At 37.5% G+C, this 24,142-nt stretch overlaps 1 protein-coding gene across 1 annotated transcript; it reads left to right on the forward strand.

The window, feature by feature from the left end:
• Positions 1-9,262: 9,262 nt before the first annotated feature.
• On the forward strand, positions 9,263-20,417 carry LOC131330063 (uncharacterized). Its single transcript, XM_058363550.1, has 5 exons — positions 9,263-9,500; positions 11,226-13,095; positions 13,232-14,922; positions 16,648-16,709; positions 18,118-20,417. The coding sequence occupies exon 5, from the start codon at positions 18,128-18,130 to the stop codon at positions 19,256-19,258; it is 1,131 nt and encodes a 376-aa protein (XP_058219533.1). The 5' UTR covers positions 9,263-9,500; positions 11,226-13,095; positions 13,232-14,922; positions 16,648-16,709; positions 18,118-18,127; the 3' UTR covers positions 19,259-20,417.
• Positions 20,418-24,142: the final 3,725 nt, after the last annotated feature.

Here is a 24,142-nt window from a genome sequence, read left to right on the forward strand (position 1 = left end):
GACCCAAAACTAACAAATGCGTTTTTTTTTAGTAAAGAAAGACAAATTTTAAGTTATTAATTGACTTTTAAAGCTAAATCGAGCCTTAATCTTGTTTATGAGTATAATATTGTGTTTTACCAAAATGAGCCTTAATCTTGTTTTGCCAATATTCGTGTCAAAATGCAAATTTTCAACATTTCCGTCTGTTTTGGATGGAAAGTTAACGGTGGATGAAAAATTGATGGGTTTTTAAATAGGTCAGGTGTCTGTGTGTGATTTGTGTGAAAGGTCAGGTGCTATTTTGAAATTTTCTCTAAAAAAGGATGAAAGGTGGATAAAAGGTGGACATATAAGGTCACGATTGGATGTTGCATTAGGAAGGGGTATGAGTGCATCTGCTCGAATGAGGTCTTGATGGGACAGGTTTGGTTTGGTTTGGCTAGGCAATTCGCACCCAGATGAGCTCACCACCCAACCCCCCCCCCCCCCGTCTCCATTTTATCTCCCCTTTGCAGATTCGAGGCCAAAAAATCTGAACTGCTTTTGAGGTGGGCATAAATAATACCCCCTTCTCCCTCCATTTTAACTACAAAATAATTTTATTCTCCCATTTTATCTATCATCCAAACCAAGTACTATTTTTCCTTATTAAAATCAAATCAACTATTTTTTATTCACCCTCCATAAAAAGTCACATCAATGTAGGGCTATCCTCCATAAATAAGTAGTACTCCATGCTACTTTATCCACTCCATAAATAATACCTCCAAAACTCATCTCGCATCCAATCGAGGCCTAAGGATTATTTAAGGATAGAGACTACCTAAAATACTTGATTTGGGTAATAGTTGATATGAATGGATAATGTGATAAATTACTTAGTTGCCCTCATTTAATCATTTCATCGAGAATACAAAATTATTTAAGGGGTAATTTGATCATTTTTTCCAGCCGGATAAGCTAATCTTAAGATCAGGGCCAGTCCCAACATTTGGGTTGCCCAAGCTCAACCTCAAACTTAGTTGCCCGTTTATTATTATGCCATAAAATTATTAGAAAAACATATAAGTAAAAAAACAAAATTAAGGTTTTATTGCGCTTTTAGTTTAAATTACATCAAAAAATCAAAATTAAAATGAAACTCTGGTTACAGTGCTTTATGATTAGCACGATCCTTTTTTTTTAAAAAAAACATCTTATTAAGCAAATTCTTCAAATCACACTACAAGAAAATTGACCTACATTGACATGCAAAAATTGTCACTAAACTATAATAGTGACAAAAAATTATGAGTAGTGATAATGTCAAAACTCCATAGCATAAAAGATTTGTACACTAGATATGGTGCAAACCTTTAATGCATTAAAATTTTTACACCAACAAAAACAATTTTGGCATTATCATTTCCCAAAATTATTAGTGTCACAAAAACATCATTCCAAAAGTGTAGCTAAAGATTTTAGTGACATATGTAAAGTTATTAAGCATTCCCATTGTAATAAGCAAATGAGTGTGGATAAGTAAATTTAATAACAACTAGTGTTTGTCCGTGCCTACGGCACTACGCATTCCAGTTGAAATTGCCTGTACCTATAGCACTTGCTAGTTAGTGGCTCAAATACTAAATCGATTCATTAGTGTGTAATCTGTGATTCTCTTCTTAGTGGCACGAAAGAGAATTACCCGTGTTTACAGCACTCTTCCAACTATACATTTAAGCTAGCTACAAAGAACTATCAATTTGCTCATAGAGTTCGTACCAATTTCTTTTACTCCACCAGAAAAGATTAAAGAAGTATGCCGAGTTGGGCTTAATGAAGCAAATAAATACATCCAGCAATTTTGTAACTTGAGGGCAATTTTCAATTTTTACTAAAAGTGCTAAACACGGATCTCTTCACATATATCAACTACTTTGAGCATTGTTAACTTAGCACTTTAGGGAAAAAAAAGATCCGGGGGGGGGGGGGGGGGTGGTGTTGGCGCGGTAAGCTCCTCCTTTGTCGTGATCCAAAATTCAATACTGAAACTAATTATTGATCCAAGGCTAATACATTCGGAGGATTTTTTTACTAAACAAAATATACGAAATTGCCACCAAAGTTGTTTCTTTTTCTCTTCAAATTCAACAATTCTATATACTGTATGCATAAGAGATAATCCATATGGGAGCCTCTGAGATGTTGCCGGCTGATGGCGTCAATTGGGTTTCCAGAGAGAGAGAGAGAGAGGAGAAGGGGAGAGTGAGAGACTACGAGAGAATGAGTATAGTAAGCCACGTGGGTAAGTGGGTTTCAAATTTTGAAAGTAGACCTTTTTTCTTTCAAATTATAAGCCCACGATTGCACATTATTTACGAAACATGCCATCCAGAACTTAATTTGTGAGAATGAAGAGGGAGAAATCTGAGCCGTTAGATTTGTTTGTATGAGTAGATAAAATTTGTGTTTGAGATTAATCTGAACCATTGAGAGAGAATATTTTGTTAGGAATATTCCTAAAGACCCTCCTGTTTTATAAGATAGATGTTCAAAAAACACTACACATTGTAATAAGCAAAGTTACAAGTCTTTTAGCAAATAACCAAATTTCACTCATTCCATAACCAAACTTAACAACTTTTACCAATAACTAAAACTCAATAACTCAAAACACCCAAAATTGGAATCGTCTAATCGAGATGAATAATTTGGTGTGGTCGGGTGCGTGATTGAAACTCATTTGCGATTGGACAAATGTGCATTGTGTATTGTGGGTTTTTTTTTATTAGGGATGCAAAAATAACCAATGTGGAGCTAGAGATTGTTAAGTTTGATAATAGACTAAATGGATAATCAAGTGCTGACGTGACATATTTTGGTTATTGGTTTTGATTATCCATGTAGAGGTTGTCAAAGTTAGTAATGTCAAGTCTCATATTGGTTATTTTTTGCTCATAATCAAAATCAATGGGTCCATTGCTTCCTTCCCTGAGTTCCCTCCAAACTTTTCCCTTTCATTTCACATATATTTTTTGAAAAACTAGTTTATGATAAAAACAGTTTCATTACAAAAAAAAAAATCTGTTTTTGGAAAAAATAGTTTACTAAACATTTTTTGGGGAAAAAAAACAATTTAAGTTAAAAACAGTAGTATAAAAAATAGTTTATGAAAAAAAATTGTGTAAAAAAAACAGTTTTGTGTAAATACAATTTTTTTAAAAATAGTTTTTTTAAAAATTTAAAAAACAGTTTTTTTAAATAAAAAAGTTCATAAAAACAATTTTTTTAAAAAAGTTTCTGAAAAAAATAGTTTTTTAAAATTATTTTTTGAAAACGTTGTTAAGAGAGAGAAGATTTTTAAGTAATGATAGATATACTTGATTGAGAAAATGTGGGGATCATTAGTTATTGGCAAAAGGTTGCTAGTTTTGATTATTCAAAAGCCAAAATTTGATGAGTTACTAAGTGGTGGTTAAATTTGATTATTCCAATGTGAACACTTTTTTAAGCAAACATTGGTAACTTTAGCAACCTTTTGATTTTGCTTATTTCACTGTGGATGCTCTTTCTGTGTGTAGAAAGAAGTGGAAAAAAAAATTCCTTGTTTGGTTCTTAAAACAAAGGAGAAAAATTTTCAAATCTCAATATAACTTTCTTTCCAATTTTTCTTTCAAGTTTTCTCAAATTTCCTTCTCAATTATTTCTATTCTTTCCCTAAGTTCTAAACAGAGTTAGTTTCAGTGAGAAGGTAAAAAAAAGACCTTCCAATGTTGGGCAAAAGAGTTAAACCTGCATTCCTCAATCCTTAAGCATATGTTGTTGACCAATATAATATCTTTCTCAAAAAGTATATATACCTACATATTCTAAAAAGAATATACCTACATATCCTAATCCTAAAAAGAAAAAAGAAAAATTGAACATACTTCACAGAAGTCAATCTCAAGCCCACCTGCTTCTATTACACGCTGCTGACCAACAAATCTAAAATGTCTTTTATGCAATTTCTTTGGCAAAAAAAGAGTGTGTATATATACACACATATACAGTCTCCTTCTAATGAGGGATTCCTCATTTTGTTAAAATGTAAACCTCTCTTTTTTCGATCAAATTTTGATAATTCCAATTGTTCAATGCGACCAAAACGTGACTGTAAAGACCCGGTATTTTTTAATATATGATAATAATTTCCAAAACAAAAAAATAATATTTTGCTCATTATTTTATTTAATGCGAAAAATTATTCATGTCATCACGCCAATTTTATTTCCGTAATCGATTGTGCGCACACGTATCCAACGAGTAATTTTCTTAATGTGTGCATGAATGGCACTGGATCATTTTTTCCCAACCCAAACCAATACTCCATAACCCTCTCCCTCTGCTAGATTCGGCAGCCCCACTCCCCGCCATACCTCCTGTCCAATCCAACAACTTCAACACTCCACCTCTCACTCCACTTTTCTTTTTCTTGTTCCTATTATTTACATACATACACTTATACATAACTCACACACACATACACGAGACAGAGAGAAAGGCAGCCATCTCCACCAACTTCGGCCAATCCCCTCCCCACCACCGGACTCCACCATAACCACCGCCCCACCTCTCCGCCACTTCCATTTTCCGTAGACCACCGAGCACCAACCGGGCCACTACCTCTATCGCCACCCGAGCATCACCACCGTAGTCCATCTCTTCACCACCGGAATCCCACCGCCACCGTACATCATCATCTCCATCAACCGGGTCACCATCGACCGAGCTCCGCCGTGGCTCCGACCCGCCACCGAACCTCTTCATAAATTGTCTCGCCGGACGAGAGGTAGTCCGGAACTCACCTCCCTAAGTATATATCGTGTTTATATGATGATTTTAAAGCTTTGACATGATAATAATCGAATCCGATGTCGTCGGTCGGAATCTGGCCGAAACTCCCCTGTTTTTGTTCTTTTCTTCGCGGACTGTTCCAGTGACTGAAAATATTGAAATGGTTTTGGTATAAACACAGTTTAGTCACTGATTTATGGTTAGTTTGTAAATTTACCTAGCGTACTAAGAAATAATATTTTAAGTCCCGATCGAGTCCGGACAAAAACCCACGGCTTGGTTCGAACTCCATTAAACCCACTGTTCCGTTTTTCCAAAATATATGGCAGCTACTGTAATGTGAAACCTTAGTTAGAAAAATCACATTTTGGCTCCTTGATGGTTGAATAGCTTTCGAAACCACCCTAAGGAATAAGTACTAACATTATAAGTCCTATGGTTAATAAATTTCTAGTTTAATCTTAGTTTAATCGCATGATTAACTCGATGACATGATAAATTTTAATCGTATGATTAGTTTTATTGCATGATAAATTTTATCGCATGTTTACGTGTTGTTAGCATGTTAGTATATTATTTTTTAGTTGAAATGTTAAATCGTGTGATATTTTATTGTGATGGTAGAATGGACAAATACGTTCTTGGGATGGTTGCGATCTATGAAGCACCGACACCTCTAGAAGTCGAAGAATCGCAGTGTCAGGACACGGGGACACGGGGACACCGCGGGACACCTTGGAGATACGTACGGGACACGCCACGTGGCGTGTCCCATATTTTAATATTAAATTTTGAGGGGGACACGGCTGGGGACACGGCGGGACACCGCTGGGGACACGGCGGGGACACCGATGGGGACACGGCAGGGGCCAAACTGCAATTTTAAAAAAAAATTGGGGGCCAAACTGTAATTTTTGAAAAAATTGGGGGTCAAACTGTAATTTTTTAAAAAAAAAATTGGGGCCAAATTATTATTATTTTTAAATTTCTGGGTGCTAAACTATAATTAATTAATTATTTATATATAAATAAATAAATAAATATACACGTGGCGTGTCCCCCGCCATGTCCGTGTCCCCGTTTTTTTAGAATTTCCGTGTCCCGGTGTCGGTTTCGGTGTCCGTATCCGTGTCCGTGTCCGTGTCGGTGCATCATAGGTTGCGATGTGCGGACTTATCATCTTAGACGTTGAAATATGGTTAACGGAAAATTGAATAAAGTGAGACTGTGATTGGGATTCCGAACAAGGAATCCGGGGATTGAATTGTTGGAGGTTGATTGGTGGTGATCTGTTGAAAGCATGGATTTACGAACCTTGGCTACGGCATGGTGGTGATCGGCTCTCGGATGTTTGGGACGGGACATAAGGGTGGTATTGTGCTTGTGTCACAACCCGGGCTTGAATGTGCTCGCGTGCGCATCCGGTGAAGTTTTATCCGAACTTATGGTCGCGGATAGGATACCGGGTATATAACTTAGGTATTTTTCATCCGGATCTGGAAAAGGGGAGTCGGACCACACCAGTGCCTTACGCCAGAGGTTATGGGTAGGAACAGATCTGTGGATAAGATTCGAGATCTCACATAGGTTAAATGATAGAAATGAAAGAAAAGTTGATTGCCCTCTTTTAATGTTATTTTTAATGCGTACCGATTATATTCCTATTGCTTGTAAGTTATGGGTTCGGGTGGATTTTGGCTATTGAGCGTCATCGCTCACGGTACTATGTTGCCCTGGTAACTCGAACGCCAGGTACCAAAGATGGAACAGAAGTGTCGTACGATTCGGAGGAGTTCAATCCTATTGAGGAAGAAGCTGAAAACCTTGGTTTCCGTGCGAATAGTCGCTCTGATTAATCTAAGTCGACTTTATTTTGGAAGCTTCTAAGTTTATTTGGAAATTGTAATATTTTGATTTATTCGAAACGGCTGTAATATAATGACATATGCTTTTGAAATGGCGACGTAGTAAATCTATGAAATCCTTTTGTAAAAATAATCTTTGAAATGTTTTTTAATGTCTCCGAATTTTCGGGGCGTTACAGTGACTTTAAGGATCCCCCAAAAAATAAGCAAAAAATATGACTGGGAAGTGGTGCATCCGAGCAGTTTTTATTGAACGGTTCAATAAAAAACTGCTCAAATCAAGTTCTTTCCGGTCATATTTTTAACCAATTTCTTGCTGGGATCTTTAAAATCATGTTCTGGACATATTGAACGGCTCAGATCATCAAAATTTGATCGGAAAAGAAGAGGTCCGCAACTTAGCAAGTTAAGGGATCCCTCATTAGAAGCTTTCTGTATATATTGAGGGATCCCAGATTTTATGCTTTGTGCTGACCATCTCTCCCAGCGTTGGATTTGAACTAACGGCCATGACGAGAAAATGCAACACGCGGGGGTTAAATAAGGGGTTGGGTCGGGTAAAATCATCTTGTAGCTCACGAGTCAAGCACAAATGGATCCCTTTCCCTTTCTTTTCGTTTCACGCTGAGAGAGAGAGGGGACGACGACGACGACGACGACGACTACGACGATAGATGGAGAAGAAGAAGAAGATCTAGAGAAGAAGAAGAACCCTAAGGAACAAGGTGCATATCTCTCTCTCTCTCTCTCTCTCTCTCTCTCTCTCTCTCTCTCTCTGAGTTGTGAACGCGTGAAATGGAAGGGGTTAGGGCAAAACAGGGTTAAGGTAAATCTGGTAAATCGAGAGTTGTGAACGCGTGAAATGGAAGGGGTTAGGGCAAAACAGGGTTAAGGTAAATCTGGTAAATCGAGAGAGAGAGAGAGAGAGAGAGAGAGAGGCAGACACGAAGACGAATAAGAAGAACATCAAAGCCAGAAGAAGAAGAAGACCGAAAATCACCTCACCACAAGGTCTCTCTCCCTATTTGAACTTGAAAGCCCTGGAATCTCCATCTTCAAACCCCCAAAAATTTCTGGATTCAAAAAATTGGGGAAAGTGCATATTTTTGTGTTCTCTCCCTATCTCTCTCTCTTTTGTTCGATCTTACAGAAATTAGGGTTCGATTTCTATGTGAAACCCAGAATTTAGGGTTAGTGTATCAAAACTTTGCTTGCGATTAGGGTTCGATTTATGTGCATTCCGAATACAGTTCAATTTCTATGCGAAGGAGATTTTTCCTAACTTGAAAATAGTTATGCTGCTAATTTTCATAAACCATTTCAACAGCAAGAGTGAGGGAAAAAATCTATGAAACTTGTTGATGTTAGGTTGAATTGTAATAGCTTTCTTCTTTCATTATTGGTATCAACAATCACAACTATTGCTCCTTGGCAAAATATCCTGTGGTTTGTTGAAGTAAAATTTAGCTTGAATCCCATCTTAGCAAGTATATAAGATCTTAATACATCTACAGATTTTTTGTAGTTTAGAATGTCCCATGTTCTAATTGTTAATTGGGTCACCACATGGAAGTTGCTTCTTGTTTATACAGTGTAACCAAAAGAATTACATGAAAAATAAAAATACAAACTGCAGTCTGTAATTTTTAGTACGTACTTTGATATGGAACTATTTTCAAGTTTGTAACTAATGTCCTTTTTTTCTTATGCAGCAACCTAATGGATGTGGTTTCTTCTTTTGGATTGATCCCCAAAGGAAAATGGTAAAAGATGTTGGCAGCTGACAACGAGAATATCCAGAGGGAAATTTCAGTCTTGACAAGAGAGAATCAAGTCTTGATCAAGGAGGTGGAAGAAATTACAAGGGAGAATAAAGTGCTGACAAAAAAGGAGAAGCTGAGAAAAAAATTACAAGAAGCCGAAGCAAATGTGTGTTTAACTACTGTTGAAAAATGTATGCATTATAATTTGTGAAAATTTATATGCATCTCTATTAATTATTTTGATGATTAATTCAATGATATTTTTATTCGGCAAATACAAAATTATCGAAAAGTCGATTCCCGAATTAAATATTTTCGTGACCTTGAAATATAGCATAAAGTCTCTTGGATTCATGATTTATATTTACAAAGACTTTATTGAGCTCAATACATGCTTTAACGGTTTATTTAGATGAAATTGTGAGCCACAGGTTGACGAACCGGCTGACAAGCCGGCTGTCTGAACAGAAAGCTGTGACAACCGGATGACCACTCTTTCAAACGGCTAGTTTCCAACGGCTAGTTTCAAACGGCTAGTTTCCAACGGCTATTCAAACGGCTAGTTTCCAACGGCTAGTTTCCAACGGCTAGTTCCAACGGCTAGTTTCCAACGGCTAGGAAGCATATGGATGGCTATTGTAGAGACCCATATTTTTTTGGACCGTATTTTTCTTTTGCAATCGTATGACTTGTCGAGATAGACGGTATGGATTTACGGTGTGGCGTGTTCGTGAAAGAATATAATGGTAATTATGTGAGAGGTGCACGTGTGTGTGTGGTGCGAGAAGCGGGGGATTCCTCCCCCACCTTTATCTTTTTCCCGGGGAGAATAATTCTCCCATTTCTCACCCTCACTCTTCGGCTCACTGTCTCTCTCTCCTCTCCTCCGAAATTTTTTCTCCTCTCTTCTCTCTTCGATTTCATCCACCTAGGGTGAGATTCCGGACAAGGCCCGAGTATTAAAGTTGTTCTACGGAGCGCGGGCTTTCCGAATATCCAAGAAAAATTACGATCGGGCCACGTGAGAACTCGGTTGACTTGGTCAACGGATTGGGTTTTGCTCAAAACCCATGAGGTAGGGATTTCTTACGCTTGTTATGCGTTTGTATGTTGATTATGTTGATAGATCGTGCTTAAAATCGTTGTTTGAGACTATCCCTTTCATTTCCGAAATTCTGCAGAACAGGGTCTTCGTTGTTGGGGTTTTCTGCCGCCTTAAGCTCATAATTGAATTTTGGTTCCTTCGTATGAAATAGAGTACACTTAAAGCCCGTTCTAATGCCGCTGGAATCACTCGAAACCGTTGAGAATTGAATTTATGGTGATATCTAGAATACTGGTCTGCAATCTGTCTCGTTTTCTTTGTTTCAGCCCACTTCGAACGACCATAACTTCCTCGTCCGATGTTCGTTTTATGCAAACTTTATATCGGTTCGAAGACCTCGAAGTCAGCTTTCATTCGCCACTGGAATCGTCTTAAAACTCTTAGTACACAAAAAGTTATGATCGATTGAGTGGAGGTATGTCAATCTGTCAGGCAGATTCATGTAGCCTCGGTAAACCCCTGTTTAACCACCCTTGGAGTGCAGATTTGATAAGGGTTCCTTCGTGACTTTTAAGCTTCGTTTAATCGCACAACTATTGAGACTGGAATCACTCAAAAATATTAAGAACTCGATTTATAGTGATTTGTAGAAGATTGCCTTGTAATCTGAAAATCTGGGCAGCTCACTGAGCAGTGTTCTTCATTGATTAGCTATGGTTAAACGACCCTATTGGTTATGGGTCCTTGTAGGTTTTAAAGATGGGTAAGTTGGTGATGTTTTGGCGTTGGAATCGTTGAAAGTTATTGAGTATGCTATTTTTAATAAATTTTTGAACACGGACTACTCTGCTGAAAATTAGAATATTTGACAATCATTCCTAAGCTTGAAAGATCGTATCGTACGACTCGTCGAACGTATCTGGGCCATTGGTTTTTCGTTAGCATAGTTGGAGTATCGTCGTAAAGGCTATAGTAGCGTGAAGGAGTCCGTGAACGTCGTAGACTATAAGAAATGTTGTGACGTGCTTAATTGGTAGAGGAGTACTTGTTTGATTAAATTGATTAAATGACTTTTGGATTCGATTGAATGATTTGATGTTTGTGGAACGCGGAATGAACGTGATGACAAATAGTCACAAAGAGATCTTTCAGGGCTCTTAAATGAGTAAATGCCTGGCAGGAGCTATATGCTCAAATCGTATAATTTCAGGGCTCTTAAATGAGTAAATGCCTGGCAGGAGCTATATGCTCAAATCGTATAATTTCAGGGCTCTTAAATGAGTAAATGCCTGGCAGGAGCTGTATGCTCAAATCGTATGCTTTCAGGGCTCGTTATCGAGTAAGTGCCTGGCAGGAGCTTAGGCTCAGACACATGACATGAAATTGGTTTATGAAGTTGATGAAAGAGATTCTGGCGACTGATGATAATGAGAAATGGGATTTGGTGATGAAATGTGGAATGTGAAAGATTGTGAAATTGTACGAGATGTAATGTACGGTACTAAGGCTGTTGTTTATTTACTTAGAATGATGTAGGAATATTGATGGTCCTTGTTTGACATATGAGCAGATAGATCCTTCATATAGGTCGCCTAGAATCCCTGATCATAGTGTGCTACTGTTGACAGTCTTGTGTACTTGGGCTTATCTGTCGTTACACTCTCACTCTAGATGCATAACTCATCATATTTTCCTATAACTTGCGTATAGATTTCTCTACTGGGCACGTGTATGCTCAAACCCTATCATTTTCAGGTACAAAAATAAGGAAGTTGGCATGGCGTGCATATCGTGCTTATTGATCATGTCTTTCAAAGGTATAAAAGAGGCGATTATTTGCATTTGATTCGAAAGGAGTATTTTTGGAAAGACATTTGTTAGAACTGTAATATTATTTTCTTCGGACATTGGTATTTCGATAACTTAGGGCCTCGAGCCAGGGATGTACTCATTGAATTTTATTTGAGAACAGTGAACAGAAAGGTCTTTTGGGGTATTATTTGTATTACAGTGAGGACTTTATTTATTAAAAGTGTTTATTATTTATGTCAAAAATCGAGGGCGTGACAACTTGGTATCAGAGCATATGTTTAGAATACCTAGAGACCGTGGGGAGACTTTTAGTGTCATGGGTTCAAAATTCGTTGCATATTTTTTTTCAAAACACAAGTATGCTTGCATGAATGAGTCGGTACATTATTGAGGTGTCGCATTTTGTATTATGGTAGAGTGACATTGAGTTGTTGACCTGCATTGGTAAGTTGGAGGCTTGGACCTCATTGTAGTGATTGTGGCTATATTGACGTGTGAAGCAAAATATAAGATAGCATGTGATAAAAGGGATGGAATGTTGATATGACTTATGAGATGAGTGTTAAATGTGTTTTTAATTGAATTGTTTGGATTATGTGTTAAGTTTCAAATGTGTTCAGTTAAGCCTATGTGAGATAAACTGTGTAAGGTACAAGTATAAGGTGAATAATATATGCATTGGGAATTGAGTTAGTGCGTGTCTTGAATGTGTTTGGAAGGTAAAGTCGTGTTGTGGTGATAACTGTGGTTGGTTACTGTAGTGGTAGTTATTGAGACAGTTAATATAAGCATAGGTAGGGCAAGTCGAACCTACATACGAGATATAAGTATCTAAAGTTGAGATAAGAATATGAGGGTTATAGGTAGGGTGTCTAGATACAGTATGTGTCTCCTGGACACCCAGGCGACTACCGATGAGATCCGATTGGAAGAGGCGCTTGATCACCGCTCCTTCTAGATGGAAGTCTCGGAAAGTCAATTGGACACTAGGATTGTGTATAGGTGTTAGATCTCTAGGCTTGAGATAGATGACTCTACGTAGGAATTTCGTAGAAAAATGATGTGCTATGGTGTCGTAGTCTTCATTGTTGAGGTGAATGTCGTGGTGGTGTCGTTTTGATAGGATGGTAAAAAAAAAAAAAAAAGGGAAGAAGACTTGAGGTGATAGATTTGAGAGGGACTAATGTTTAAATAGTGGTAGTGATAGCAGTGATGGTGATGAGAATAGTGCGGTTGATATTATTGAGGTTGAGTACAATTGTGGTAAATATCTTTGAGGAAAATTGATGTCGTTATGACTACTTAGTTGAAAGAAGAAATTTGTGAGCTGTGAAACTTGTGGTGAGCGGAACTGTTAAAAGATATTGGTGTGAGAGAATTGATTCTTAGGTGAGAAGTAGTTGGAATCTTAGAGTGTGATGAGAAGTATAGACATGCTGTTTGCAACCCTCTAGTCTTGTTGGTATTTAGGAAGGAGTTTGTAAATTTGTTTGTGCTTGTATTGGTGTTTAAATTTTGGTATCGAGATAATCAATAGTTTTGGAAGTTCGTTAGTGCAACTATTGCGCACATTGTGTAGGTATTTGGGTGATGAAATGCCATGTGATTGTAAAGTTGATAGAGAAATGATTAATATTGATGTTGTGTATTTGTTATGTGATATTTGAGATTGTGAAAATGGGAAACATGTGACTTGAGTAGACTAATTGACGAGAGTATTTGAGATTGATGGGTGAACAGAACATGTGAAAGGTATGATGAAGTTGAAAAGAACGAGATTACCATTGGGCTTTCTAGAGCCATGAAATGTGAAGTATTGGATACTTTGCGAGTCCGTGGATACTTGGTGAATCCGTTGGATACTTTGTGAGTCCGTGGATAGTTGGTGAATCCGTTGGATACTTTGTGAGTCTGTGGATACTTGGTGAATCTGTTGGATACTTTGTGAGTCTGTGGATACTTTGTGAGTTGGTGAGTCTGCTGGATACTGAGTGAGTCTATTAATGCGTGGATGTGTTTGGTGTTGTGTAAGCTACTAAATTGTACCGTGGGTTGTTGAAATATTTCGTGAATGAAATGTGCTGTTGTTTAGCTTTAACCTACATGTTTGATTTATTATGTAATCTCAATGCGAGAAATTTGCTTTTAGTATACGATGTAGAATAAACAGTGATGCTTATGTAGGTAGTTGCTACGAGTGTATGCCTTTCCTGAGTAGCAGTAACGATGTTTGGAGAATTGGGTTTAAGGAAAATAGTGGATTGATATTTTACTAGAACGGTTTTAATGTGTGTTGTGAAAAGTTATGTAGAAGGGACGCATTACCATAGAAGTGAGTTTAAGTTTCCGAAAATAGAAACCAGTGGTGATTCTCAGCGGGCTAGGGAATGTGGAGTATTGCTAGACTATTGGTTATGTTGGAATGTTGAATGGACGAAAAAGTAGATGGGGTTTAAGCCGAGTTGGTAAAAGAGTTATATGGGTAGCCAGAGGTGTGAGTTGGTGATTGTGGCTAGCGGTTTTGTTTATATGTGTTTGGTTGTGTTGACAATTATTAGCAGAATCAATAGAATTGAATAAGTTGTGAGGTGTGTTTATTCTTAAAGTCGAGAGAAAGATCAATAGATTGAAGTATGGGCAGTTTGACCATTATGAGTGGATGTTTATAGCTGAGCAATGGGTGATGAGTTATTATGTGGTTTAGAATTCGAGGCTGATTAGTTTTATTCCAATGGAGATTATTTGAGGTTCTTTGGATTGGTGAGTAAAGGTTTGATTCATTGATTGATGTTGATTGAAAAAGATAGAACTTGGAGTTTAGAATTCGAGTTTTTCTGAGCAGCTTAATTTGTCCTTCTAGAAATTTCGAGAAATACTTAGAGAACGTAAGGAGATTGTTTGTTGGATTTTGATGTGATTGTCATGTTGGTAAGTGGAGTCTAAGAATTTTGTACAGATGTGAAGACTTGAGGATTTGATAAAATGATAGTGGTTTGCGATTGAGTGTTGAGTGGTAGAACCATAATAATAGTGAGGATTTCGTGGAGTAATCAGAAAAAAAAAAAAGAGGGTCTACATAGAAAGGAGAGGATGATGTGATTATTATGAGATGGCAGTATGAGGTTTGGTATTGTGGTTTGTGACTTGGTTGGACTTGGATGAGCAAATTTCGAGGACGAAATTATTTTTAAGGAGGGTAGGATGTAGAGACCCATATTTTTTTGGACCGTATTTTTCTTTTGCAATCGTATGACTTGTCGAGATAGACGGTATGGATTTACGGTGTGGCGTGTTCGTGAAAGAATATAATGGTAATTATGTGAGAGGTGCACGTGTGTGTGTGGTGCGAGAAGCGGGGGATTCCTCCCCCACCTTTATCTTTTTCCCGGGGAGAATAATTCTCCCATTTCTCACCCTCACTCTTCGGCTCACTGTCTCTCTCTCCTCTCCTCCGAAATTTTTTCTCCTCTCTTCTCTCTTCGATTTCATCCACCTAGGGTGAGATTCCGGACAAGGCCCGAGTATTAAAGTTGTTCTACGGAGCGCGGGCTTTCCGAATATCCAAGAAAAATTACGATCGGGCCACGTGAGAACTCGGTTGACTTGGTCAACGGATTGGGTTTTGCTCAAAACCCATGAGGTAGGGATTTCTTACGCTTGTTATGCGTTTGTATGTTGATTATGTTGATAGATCGTGCTTAAAATCGTTGTTTGAGACTATCCCTTTCATTTCCGAAATTCTGCAGAACAGGGTCTTCGTTGTTGGGGTTTTCTGCCGCCTTAAGCTCATAATTGAATTTTGGTTCCTTCGTATGAAATAGAGTACACTTAAAGCCCGTTCTAATGCCGCTGGAATCACTCGAAACCGTTGAGAATTGAATTTATGGTGATATCTAGAATACTGGTCTGCAATCTGTCTCGTTTTCTTTGTTTCAGCCCACTTCGAACGACCATAACTTCCTCGTCCGATGTTCGTTTTATGCAAACTTTATATCGGTTCGAAGACCTCGAAGTCAGCTTTCATTCGCCACTGGAATCGTCTTAAAACTCTTAGTACACAAAAAGTTATGATCGATTGAGTGGAGGTATGTCAATCTGTCAGGCAGATTCATGTAGCCTCGGTAAACCCCTGTTTAACCACCCTTGGAGTGCAGATTTGATAAGGGTTCCTTCGTGACTTTTAAGCTTCGTTTAATCGCACAACTATTGAGACTGGAATCACTCAAAAATATTAAGAACTCGATTTATAGTGATTTGTAGAAGATTGCCTTGTAATCTGAAAATCTGGGCAGCTCACTGAGCAGTGTTCTTCATTGATTAGCTATGGTTAAACGACCCTATTGGTTATGGGTCCTTGTAGGTTTTAAAGATGGGTAAGTTGGTGATGTTTTGGCGTTGGAATCGTTGAAAGTTATTGAGTATGCTATTTTTAATAAATTTTTGAACACGGACTACTCTGCTGAAAATTAGAATATTTGACAATCATTCCTAAGCTTGAAAGATCGTATCGTACGACTCGTCGAACGTATCTGGGCCATTGGTTTTTCGTTAGCATAGTTGGAGTATCGTCGTAAAGGCTATAGTAGCGTGAAGGAGTCCGTGAACGTCGTAGACTATAAGAAATGTTGTGACGTGCTTAATTGGTAGAGGAGTACTTGTTTGATTAAATTGATTAAATGACTTTTGGATTCGATTGAATGATTTGATGTTTGTGGAACGCGGAATGAACGTGATGACAAATAGTCACAAAGAGATCTTTCAGGGCTCTTAAATGAGTAAATGCCTGGCAGGAGCTATATGCTCAAATCGTATAATTTCAGGGCTCTTAAATGAGTAAATGCCTGGCAGGAGCTATATGCTCAAATCGTATAATTTCAGGGCTCTTAAATGAGTAAATGCCTGGCAGGAGCTGTATGCTCAAATCGTATGCTTTCAGGGCTCGTTATCGAGTAAGTGCCTGGCAGGAGCTTAGGCTCAGACACATGACATGAAATTGGTTTATGAAGTTGATGAAAGAGATTCTGGCGACTGATGATAATGAGAAATGGGATTTGGTGATGAAATGTGGAATGTGAAAGATTGTGAAATTGTACGAGATGTAATGTACGGTACTAAGGCTGTTGTTTATTTACTTAGAATGATGTAGGAATATTGATGGTCCTTGTTTGACATATGAGCAGATAGATCCTTCATATAGGTCGCCTAGAATCCCTGATCATAGTGTGCTACTGTTGACAGTCTTGTGTACTTGGGCTTATCTGTCGTTACACTCTCACTCTAGATGCATAACTCATCATATTTTCCTATAACTTGCGTATAGATTTCTCTACTGGGCACGTGTATGCTCAAACCCTATCATTTTCAGGTACAAAAATAAGGAAGTTGGCATGGCGTGCATATCGTGCTTATTGATCATGTCTTTCAAAGGTATAAAAGAGGCGATTATTTGCATTTGATTCGAAAGGAGTATTTTTGGAAAGACATTTGTTAGAACTGTAATATTATTTTCTTCGGACATTGGTATTTCGATAACTTAGGGCCTCGAGCCAGGGATGTACTCATTGAATTTTATTTGAGAACAGTGAACAGAAAGGTCTTTTGGGGTATTATTTGTATTACAGTGAGGACTTTATTTATTAAAAGTGTTTATTATTTATGTCAAAAATCGAGGGCGTGACAGCTATATAAGGCATCAAGAACTCATTAATGAGAACACACACAAGCTACAACATTCCATATTATTGCAAGAGCAAATTCTCAAAAGATCAAAGCCAAAAATTCTCATTGTTCTTCCACTTTCATATTATTCTTGAGAGAAAATTTGTACAAGTCGTGAGCGATAATTTTCATACCTTCTTCACATACTTGTATTTCCTAAGTGAGTGTTTGAGTCAAACACTTGAAAGCTTAGAAGACCAAATTCGGGTTGGAATTTGGGTGTTATTGTTTTTGAGAAGTTTTCGGAGAAAATTCTTGCGGTTGTGCTAGCTCCTCGGGAAAGCTAGAGGCATTCGGTTCTTGTAAGCACCCGCAAGACTTACAAGTTGTAATCTTTTAAAGATTAGTCTAACCTTCAAGTAATTGCTTGAGGAGAAGTGGAGTAGGGCCGGACCGTGGACAAATCCGGACCGAACCACTATAAACGGGTTCTATCTCTCTATTTTGATTGCATACTTATTGTTTGCATATATTGTTAGAGATAAATTTTTATTGGTAATTATTACTAGCAATCCTATTCACCCCCCCTCTAGGTTGCATAATTTGGGTAACAATTGGTATCAGAGCCTCGGCTCTTGTTTGTAGATTTAACCATCTAAGAGTTAAGATCCATGGCAACCACTAGTAATGTTTCTTGTATCGAAGGTCAATCGTCCAATAGACCTCCCTTGTTCACCGGAGAAAATTACTCTCATTGGAAAAATAGAATGATGATCTTTATTCAATCCACGGATTATGATCTATGGAAAATTATCAAAAATGGTCCCATTATTCCTACTAAGAAAGTTGGAGAAGAGACTATGCCTAAACCAGATTATGAGTGGAGTCATTTGGAAAAGGCTTCAATAGAAAAGAACTATAGAGCTATGAACCTTCTTTTTTGTGCTATTACTCCCAATGAATATGATTGTGTTTCCGCATGTGAATCGGCTAAAGAAATATGGGATAAGTTAGATATATCACATGAAGGAGATAGTCAAGTTAAGGAGTCCAAAATTGATATTCTTGTGCATAGCTATGAGCTCTTCAAAATGAAACCGGATGAATCTATATCTCAAATGTTTGCTAGATTTGCTAGTATTACTAACGGTTTAAAAGCTCTTGGAAAGATTTACAGTCAATCCGAAATGACAAGGAAGGTGCTCCGTTCCATGCCAACCAATTGGGACACTACCACCTCCATCATCCTACAATCCAAAGATTTCTCAACATACACGATGGACAAGCTCATGGGATCTCTCATGACGGAGGAAATGCATCACAACCTCAAGGGTGAAAAAGAGAAGAAAGTTAAGGATCTTGCCTTCAAAAGTACAACAAGCAAATCAAAAAGCAAGGAGGATTCAAGCAACGAAAGTGAGGATGATGAAATGGCGCTCATCACAAAAACGTTCAAGAAACTCCTCAAAAATAGAGCATCTCACAAAGGCAGAGGATTTTCAAGAAAAGATGGAGGCAAAGAAGAAAATAGTAAAAAGGATCCAATCATTTGCTACGAGTGCAAGAAGCCCGGCCACATCAAAAGTGAATGTCCATATGCAAAAAAATATTCAAAGAAGGACAAAAAGAGAGCTATGATGGCCGCATGGGACAATAGTGACGATAGTAGCTCCGATGAGGACGATGAGCAACAAGAGGTCGCTAACTTGTGTTTCATGGCCATCGAAGAAAACGAGGTAGATCTCGACTCATCCTATTCCTTTGATGAATTATTTATTGCCTATAAAGAGTTGAAAGTAGAATTTGAAAAGGTTGTTTCTAAAAACAAATTTCTTAAAAAGGTTGCTAAAGATCTTTCACTAGAAATAGATGATTTAATTGAAGAGAAAGATATTTTGGAGGAAGAAAATGAAAGTTTAAGAACCTCTTTGGAAAAAGAAAAAGAGTATTTGAAGGATATTTCCAAAAACGAATCTTTAGAAAAACAAATTGATGATTTAACTAATTCTCTTTCAAAACTCACTAATGGAAAAGAAAGTTTAGACATTCTTCTTGGAAAACAAATGGTTTCTTTTCACAAGGCCGGAATTGGTTATAATCCCACTCAACACAAAAATCTTTTTGGAAAAGATGTTCCTCCTTCTAGCCATTCTAAATTGACATGTCATTATTGTGGTAAAATTGGTCATATTTCTCCTACTTGTCCTATGAAAGGATACTCATCTTCTAATGCAAAAAAGGTCTGGGTTCCTAAGAACCGTATCAATGCTAACCTTCAAGGACCCAAGATGATTTGGGTACCAAAAGTCAAGAATTGATGTGCTATTGTAGGTATGCTTCAAAAGTTCTCTCAAGGAAGGAAGTTGGTACCTTGATAGTGGATGTTCAAGACACATGACCGGTGACAAGAGGGCTTTCAATTCTCTTTCGCCTAAAGATGGTGGACATGTCACATTTGGAGACAACAACAAAGGCAAAATCATAGGAATCGGTGATATAGGTAATTCTCCTATTATTGAAGATGTTTTACTTGTTAGTGGTTTAAAACACAATCTTCTTAGCATAAGTCAATTATGTGATAGAGGAAATCGTGTTATCTTTGAAAAATCCAAATGTATCATTGAAAATGTCAAAAGCAACAAGACACTCTTCGTTGGACAAAGACTTGAAAATGTATATGTTTTTAATCTCAATGATTTAAGTAATTGTGATATAAAATGTTTTTCCGCTTTGAGTGAAAATAGTTGGCTTTGGCATAGGCGCCTAGGACATGCAAGTATGGATGCTATTTCAAAACTCTCTAGAAAAAATTTGGTAAAAGGTCTTCCTAAAATCAAATTTGAAAAAGATAGACTTTGTGGTCCTTGCCAACAAGGAAAACAAACCAAGGCTTCTTTTAAGTCCAAAAATGTTGTTTCAACTACTAGACCTTTGCAATTACTTCATATGGATTTGTTTGGACCAACTCGCTCTCCAAGTCTTTGTGGAAACTATTATTGTCTTGTTGTTGTTGATGATTTCTCTAGATATGCATGGGTGATGTTCCTAGCTCATAAGAATGAGGCTTATCCTAATTTCACTAAACTTTGTAGAAGAGTTCAAAATGAAAAAGGCTTTGTTATTTCTAACATTCGTACGGATCATGGAAAAGAACTTGACAATTCTTTATATGAAAAGTTTTGTGATGAACATGGTATTGGTCATAACTTTTCCGTACCTCGTACTCCTCAACAAAATGGAGTAGTAGAGAGAAAAAATCGTACTCTGGAAGAAATGGCCCGCACTATGCTTTGTGAAAACTCTTTGCCAAAATATTTTTGGGCGGAAGCCGTTAATACCTCATGCTATATTTTGAATCGAGTTTTAATTAGGCCTATCCTCAAGAAAACTCCTTATGAGCTTTGGAATGGTAGAATACCCAACATTAATTACTTTCATGCCTTCGGTTGTAAATGTTATGTATTAAACAATGGAAAAGATAACTTGGGTAAATTTGATTCAAAATCGGATGAAGGCATCTTTATTGGTTACTCTCTTACTAGCAAAGCATATAGAATTTATAATAAGCGCACTAATCTTGTTGAAGAATCTATTCACGTTTCCTTTGATGAATCTAATCCTTGTGCTACTAAGGATGTTGTTGATAATGATGACTTAGAGATTACACATAAGATTCATGACTTGACAATTCAAGAAAAAGTTGATGGTGATACTCAAGTAGAAAGCTCTCAAATCAAAGAAGATGAAGTTATTAATCAACCTCAAGATGCCATGGGAGACAACCAAGATCTTTCCAAGGATTGGAGATTCGTGCAAAACCATCCAAAGGACTTGATTCTTGGAGAAGTTTCGAAAGGGGTAACCACTCGCTCGTCTCATAGAAATTTTTGTGAAAATCAAGCTTTTGTTTCTCAAATTGAGCCTAAAAACTTTCCGGAAGCTCAAGATGATGAAAATTGGATTTTGGCCATGCAAGATGAGTTAAATCAATTTGAAAGGAATAAAGTTTGGGCATTAGTACCTAAGCCTCTTGATCACACTATTATAGGTACTAAATGGGTTTTTCGTAACAAGCTAGATGAATCCGGAAATATTGTTAGGAATAAAGCTAGACTTGTTGCTCAAGGTTATAATCAAGAAGAAGGTATTGATTTTGAAGAAACTTTTGCACCAGTAGCTAGATTAGAGGCTATTCGCATATTACTTGCCTTTGCATCTTTCAAAAATTTCAAGCTTTATCAAATGGATGTGAAAAGTGCATTTTTGAATGGGTTCATAAATGAAGAAGTTTATGTCAAACAACCTCCCGGCTTTGAAGATCATGTATACCCCGATCATGTTTTTAAACTCTCAAAAGCTTTATATGGTTTGAAGCAAGCACCACGTGCATGGTATGATAGACTTAGTTCATTCTTGCTTGACAATGGCTTTACTCGTGGAAAAATTGATACTACTCTTTTCATTAAAGCCAAAGGTAAAGATATGCTCATTATTCAAATATATGTTGATGATATTGTCTTTGGTGCCACTAATGATAATATGTGCAAAGAGTTTGCTAAGTGTATGCAAGGTGAATTTGAAATGAGTATGATGGGGGAGCTTAACTTCTTCCTCGGACTTCAAATCAAGCAAACTAATGAGGGGATCCTAATCAACCAAGCCAAGTATGCGAAAGAACTTATTAAGAAGTTTGGCATGGAAGGATCAAAGCCAACGAGCACACCAATGAGCACATCAACTAAGCTAGACAAAGATGAGAATGGTAAGGCCGTCAATGAAAAGATGTATCGAGGTATGATCGGCTCATTACTTTATCTCACTGCAAGTAGACCGGATATAATGTTTAGTGTTTGCATGTGTGCTAGATTTCAATCATGTCCTAAAGAATCGCATTTAAAAGCTATTAAACGTATCTTTAAATATGTTGGCGGTTCTCATGACTTAGGATTGTTTTATCCACGTGGAGTTGCATTTGATTTAATTGGTTATTCGGATGCGGATTTTGGAGGTTTCAAAGTTGATCGTAAAAGTACAAGTGGGACTTGCCAATTTCTAGGGCACTCTCTAGTGTCTTGGCATAGCAAGAAACAAAATTCCGTAGCTCTATCTACCGCCGAGGCGGAATATGTAGCGGCCGGAAGTTGTTGTGCCCAAATATTGTGGATCAAACAACAAATGGAGGATTTCAATTTGCAATATGATCATATTCCTATTAAATGTGATAATACTAGTGCAATTAGCTTAACCAAGAATCCAATTCAACATTCTCGAACAAAACATATTGAGATTAGACATCATTTTATAAGAGATCATGTTCAAAAAGGGGATATTGAACTTAACTTTATTAGTACCGACAAGCAATTGGCGGACATTTTCACAAAACCCCTTGGTGAAGAACAATTTTGTTTCATTCGACGAGAACTCGGCATGTCTAATCATTTATGAAAAAGTTGTGTTCTTGATGTCAAAAGTTTTTTTTTGGATTCAATGTTGAGTTGATTGAATTCGTAAATATCATACTTGATGGAAAGTACAAATGATCTTGATAAAGAAATCACCCTTCAAACATTTTATCATATGTTTCATTTTCCTGTGTTTGGTATGCAGAAAAACAGTTTTATGGTCTTTAATGCTACTCCTCTTAAACGTTTTCTGGTCTTAACCTGCATTTGTCAGCCGGATGTCCGAACACAATTTTCAACAACACAATCTCTATCCGAACACAATTTTCTTCCCCTATTCTTGTCCTAATCGGCGCCGCATCCCCTATCCTCAATCTCAAATTTCAAACAATTCGGCCGCATCCCCTATTCTTATCTCTTTCGGCGCCGCATCTCTACCGCCACCCCTATCCTATCTCTATCTCTTCATCTATCTCTCTTTCGGCGCAGCATTTCAAACAATTCGGCAATCTCATACTCTATAAATTCAACAACACAATCTCTATCTCTTCATCTATCTATCTTTCCTTCTCTCTCGGCCTAAATCTCTCATCAAGCAATGGCAAACATACCGCAAGGGTTACCGTTTGAGTTTTACGAAAGAGATGCCGAACGAGCAGAGTTCAGGTTGTTTATCCAAACCATTTGGATGCAACTCTTTATCTTCATTCTGCTGTGTGCGTTACTTACCATGAGAATACCACCATGGTTCGGATGGAATGTAAATGTGGATACTCTGTGGTATTGGATTGGCATTATAGCTGCCGTTGTAGCAGCCATTATTCGAGAATACGAAAATCAAGGACGCCAAGCTCTCAATGAACGAAGATAGAGTGCTACAGGGCAAGAGCGGCATGGTGCTGGAACCATGGCCCTATTGTTTTTCTCTTTTTAGTTTTTTTTTTTATGATGTCACAGGGGGAGAAAAAGCCAAGTTTTAATTGATCTATCTTGCCATTTTGGGCAAATTTAAAAAATTGCTTGCTATGATCTGATGATTATTGCTATTACTCGTTGATCATAGATAACTGCTTTGGTGCATGTATTAAGGGGGAGATTGGCATAACTCCTTCTTGAATAAAAACTATCATTTTGTGTCATCATCAAAAAGGGGGAGATTGTTGAAAAATGTATGCATTATAATTTGTGAAAATTTATATGCATCTCTATTAATTATTTTGATGATTAATTCAATGATATTTTTATTCGGCAAATACAAAATTATCGAAAAGTCGATTCCCGAATTAAATATTTTCGTGACCTTGAAATATAGCATAAAGTCTCTTGGATTCATGATTTATATTTACAAAGACTTTATTGAGCTCAATACATGCTTTAACGGTTTATTTAGATGAAATTGTGAGCCACAGGTTGACGAACCGGCTGACAAGCCGGCTGTCTGAACAGAAAGCTGTGACAACCGGACGACCACCCGGATGACCACTCTTTCAAACGGCTAGTTTCCAACGGCTAGTTTCAAACGGCTAGTTTCCAACGGCTAGTTTCCAACGGCTAGTTCCAACGGCTAGTTTCCAACGGCTAGGAAGCATATGGATGGCTATATAAGGCATCAAGAACTCATTAATGAGAACACACACAAGCTACAACATTCCATATTATTGCAAGAGCAAATTCTCAAAAGATCAAAGCCAAAAATTCTCATTGTTCTTCCACTTTCATATTATTCTTGAGAGAAAATTTGTACAAGTCGTGAGCGATAATTTTCATACCTTCTTCACATACTTGTATTTCCTAAGTGAG

This window comes from Rhododendron vialii, chromosome 6a (genome assembly GCF_030253575.1).
Source record: "Rhododendron vialii isolate Sample 1 chromosome 6a, ASM3025357v1".
Lineage (NCBI taxonomy): Eukaryota > Viridiplantae > Streptophyta > Magnoliopsida > Ericales > Ericaceae > Rhododendron > Rhododendron vialii.

Bases quoted from the DNA above. Each gene is read 5' to 3' on its own strand.
- LOC131330063 (XM_058363550.1), top strand. From the start codon at position 18,128: ATGACAAGGAAGGTGCTCCGTTCCATGCCAACCAATTGGGACACTACC.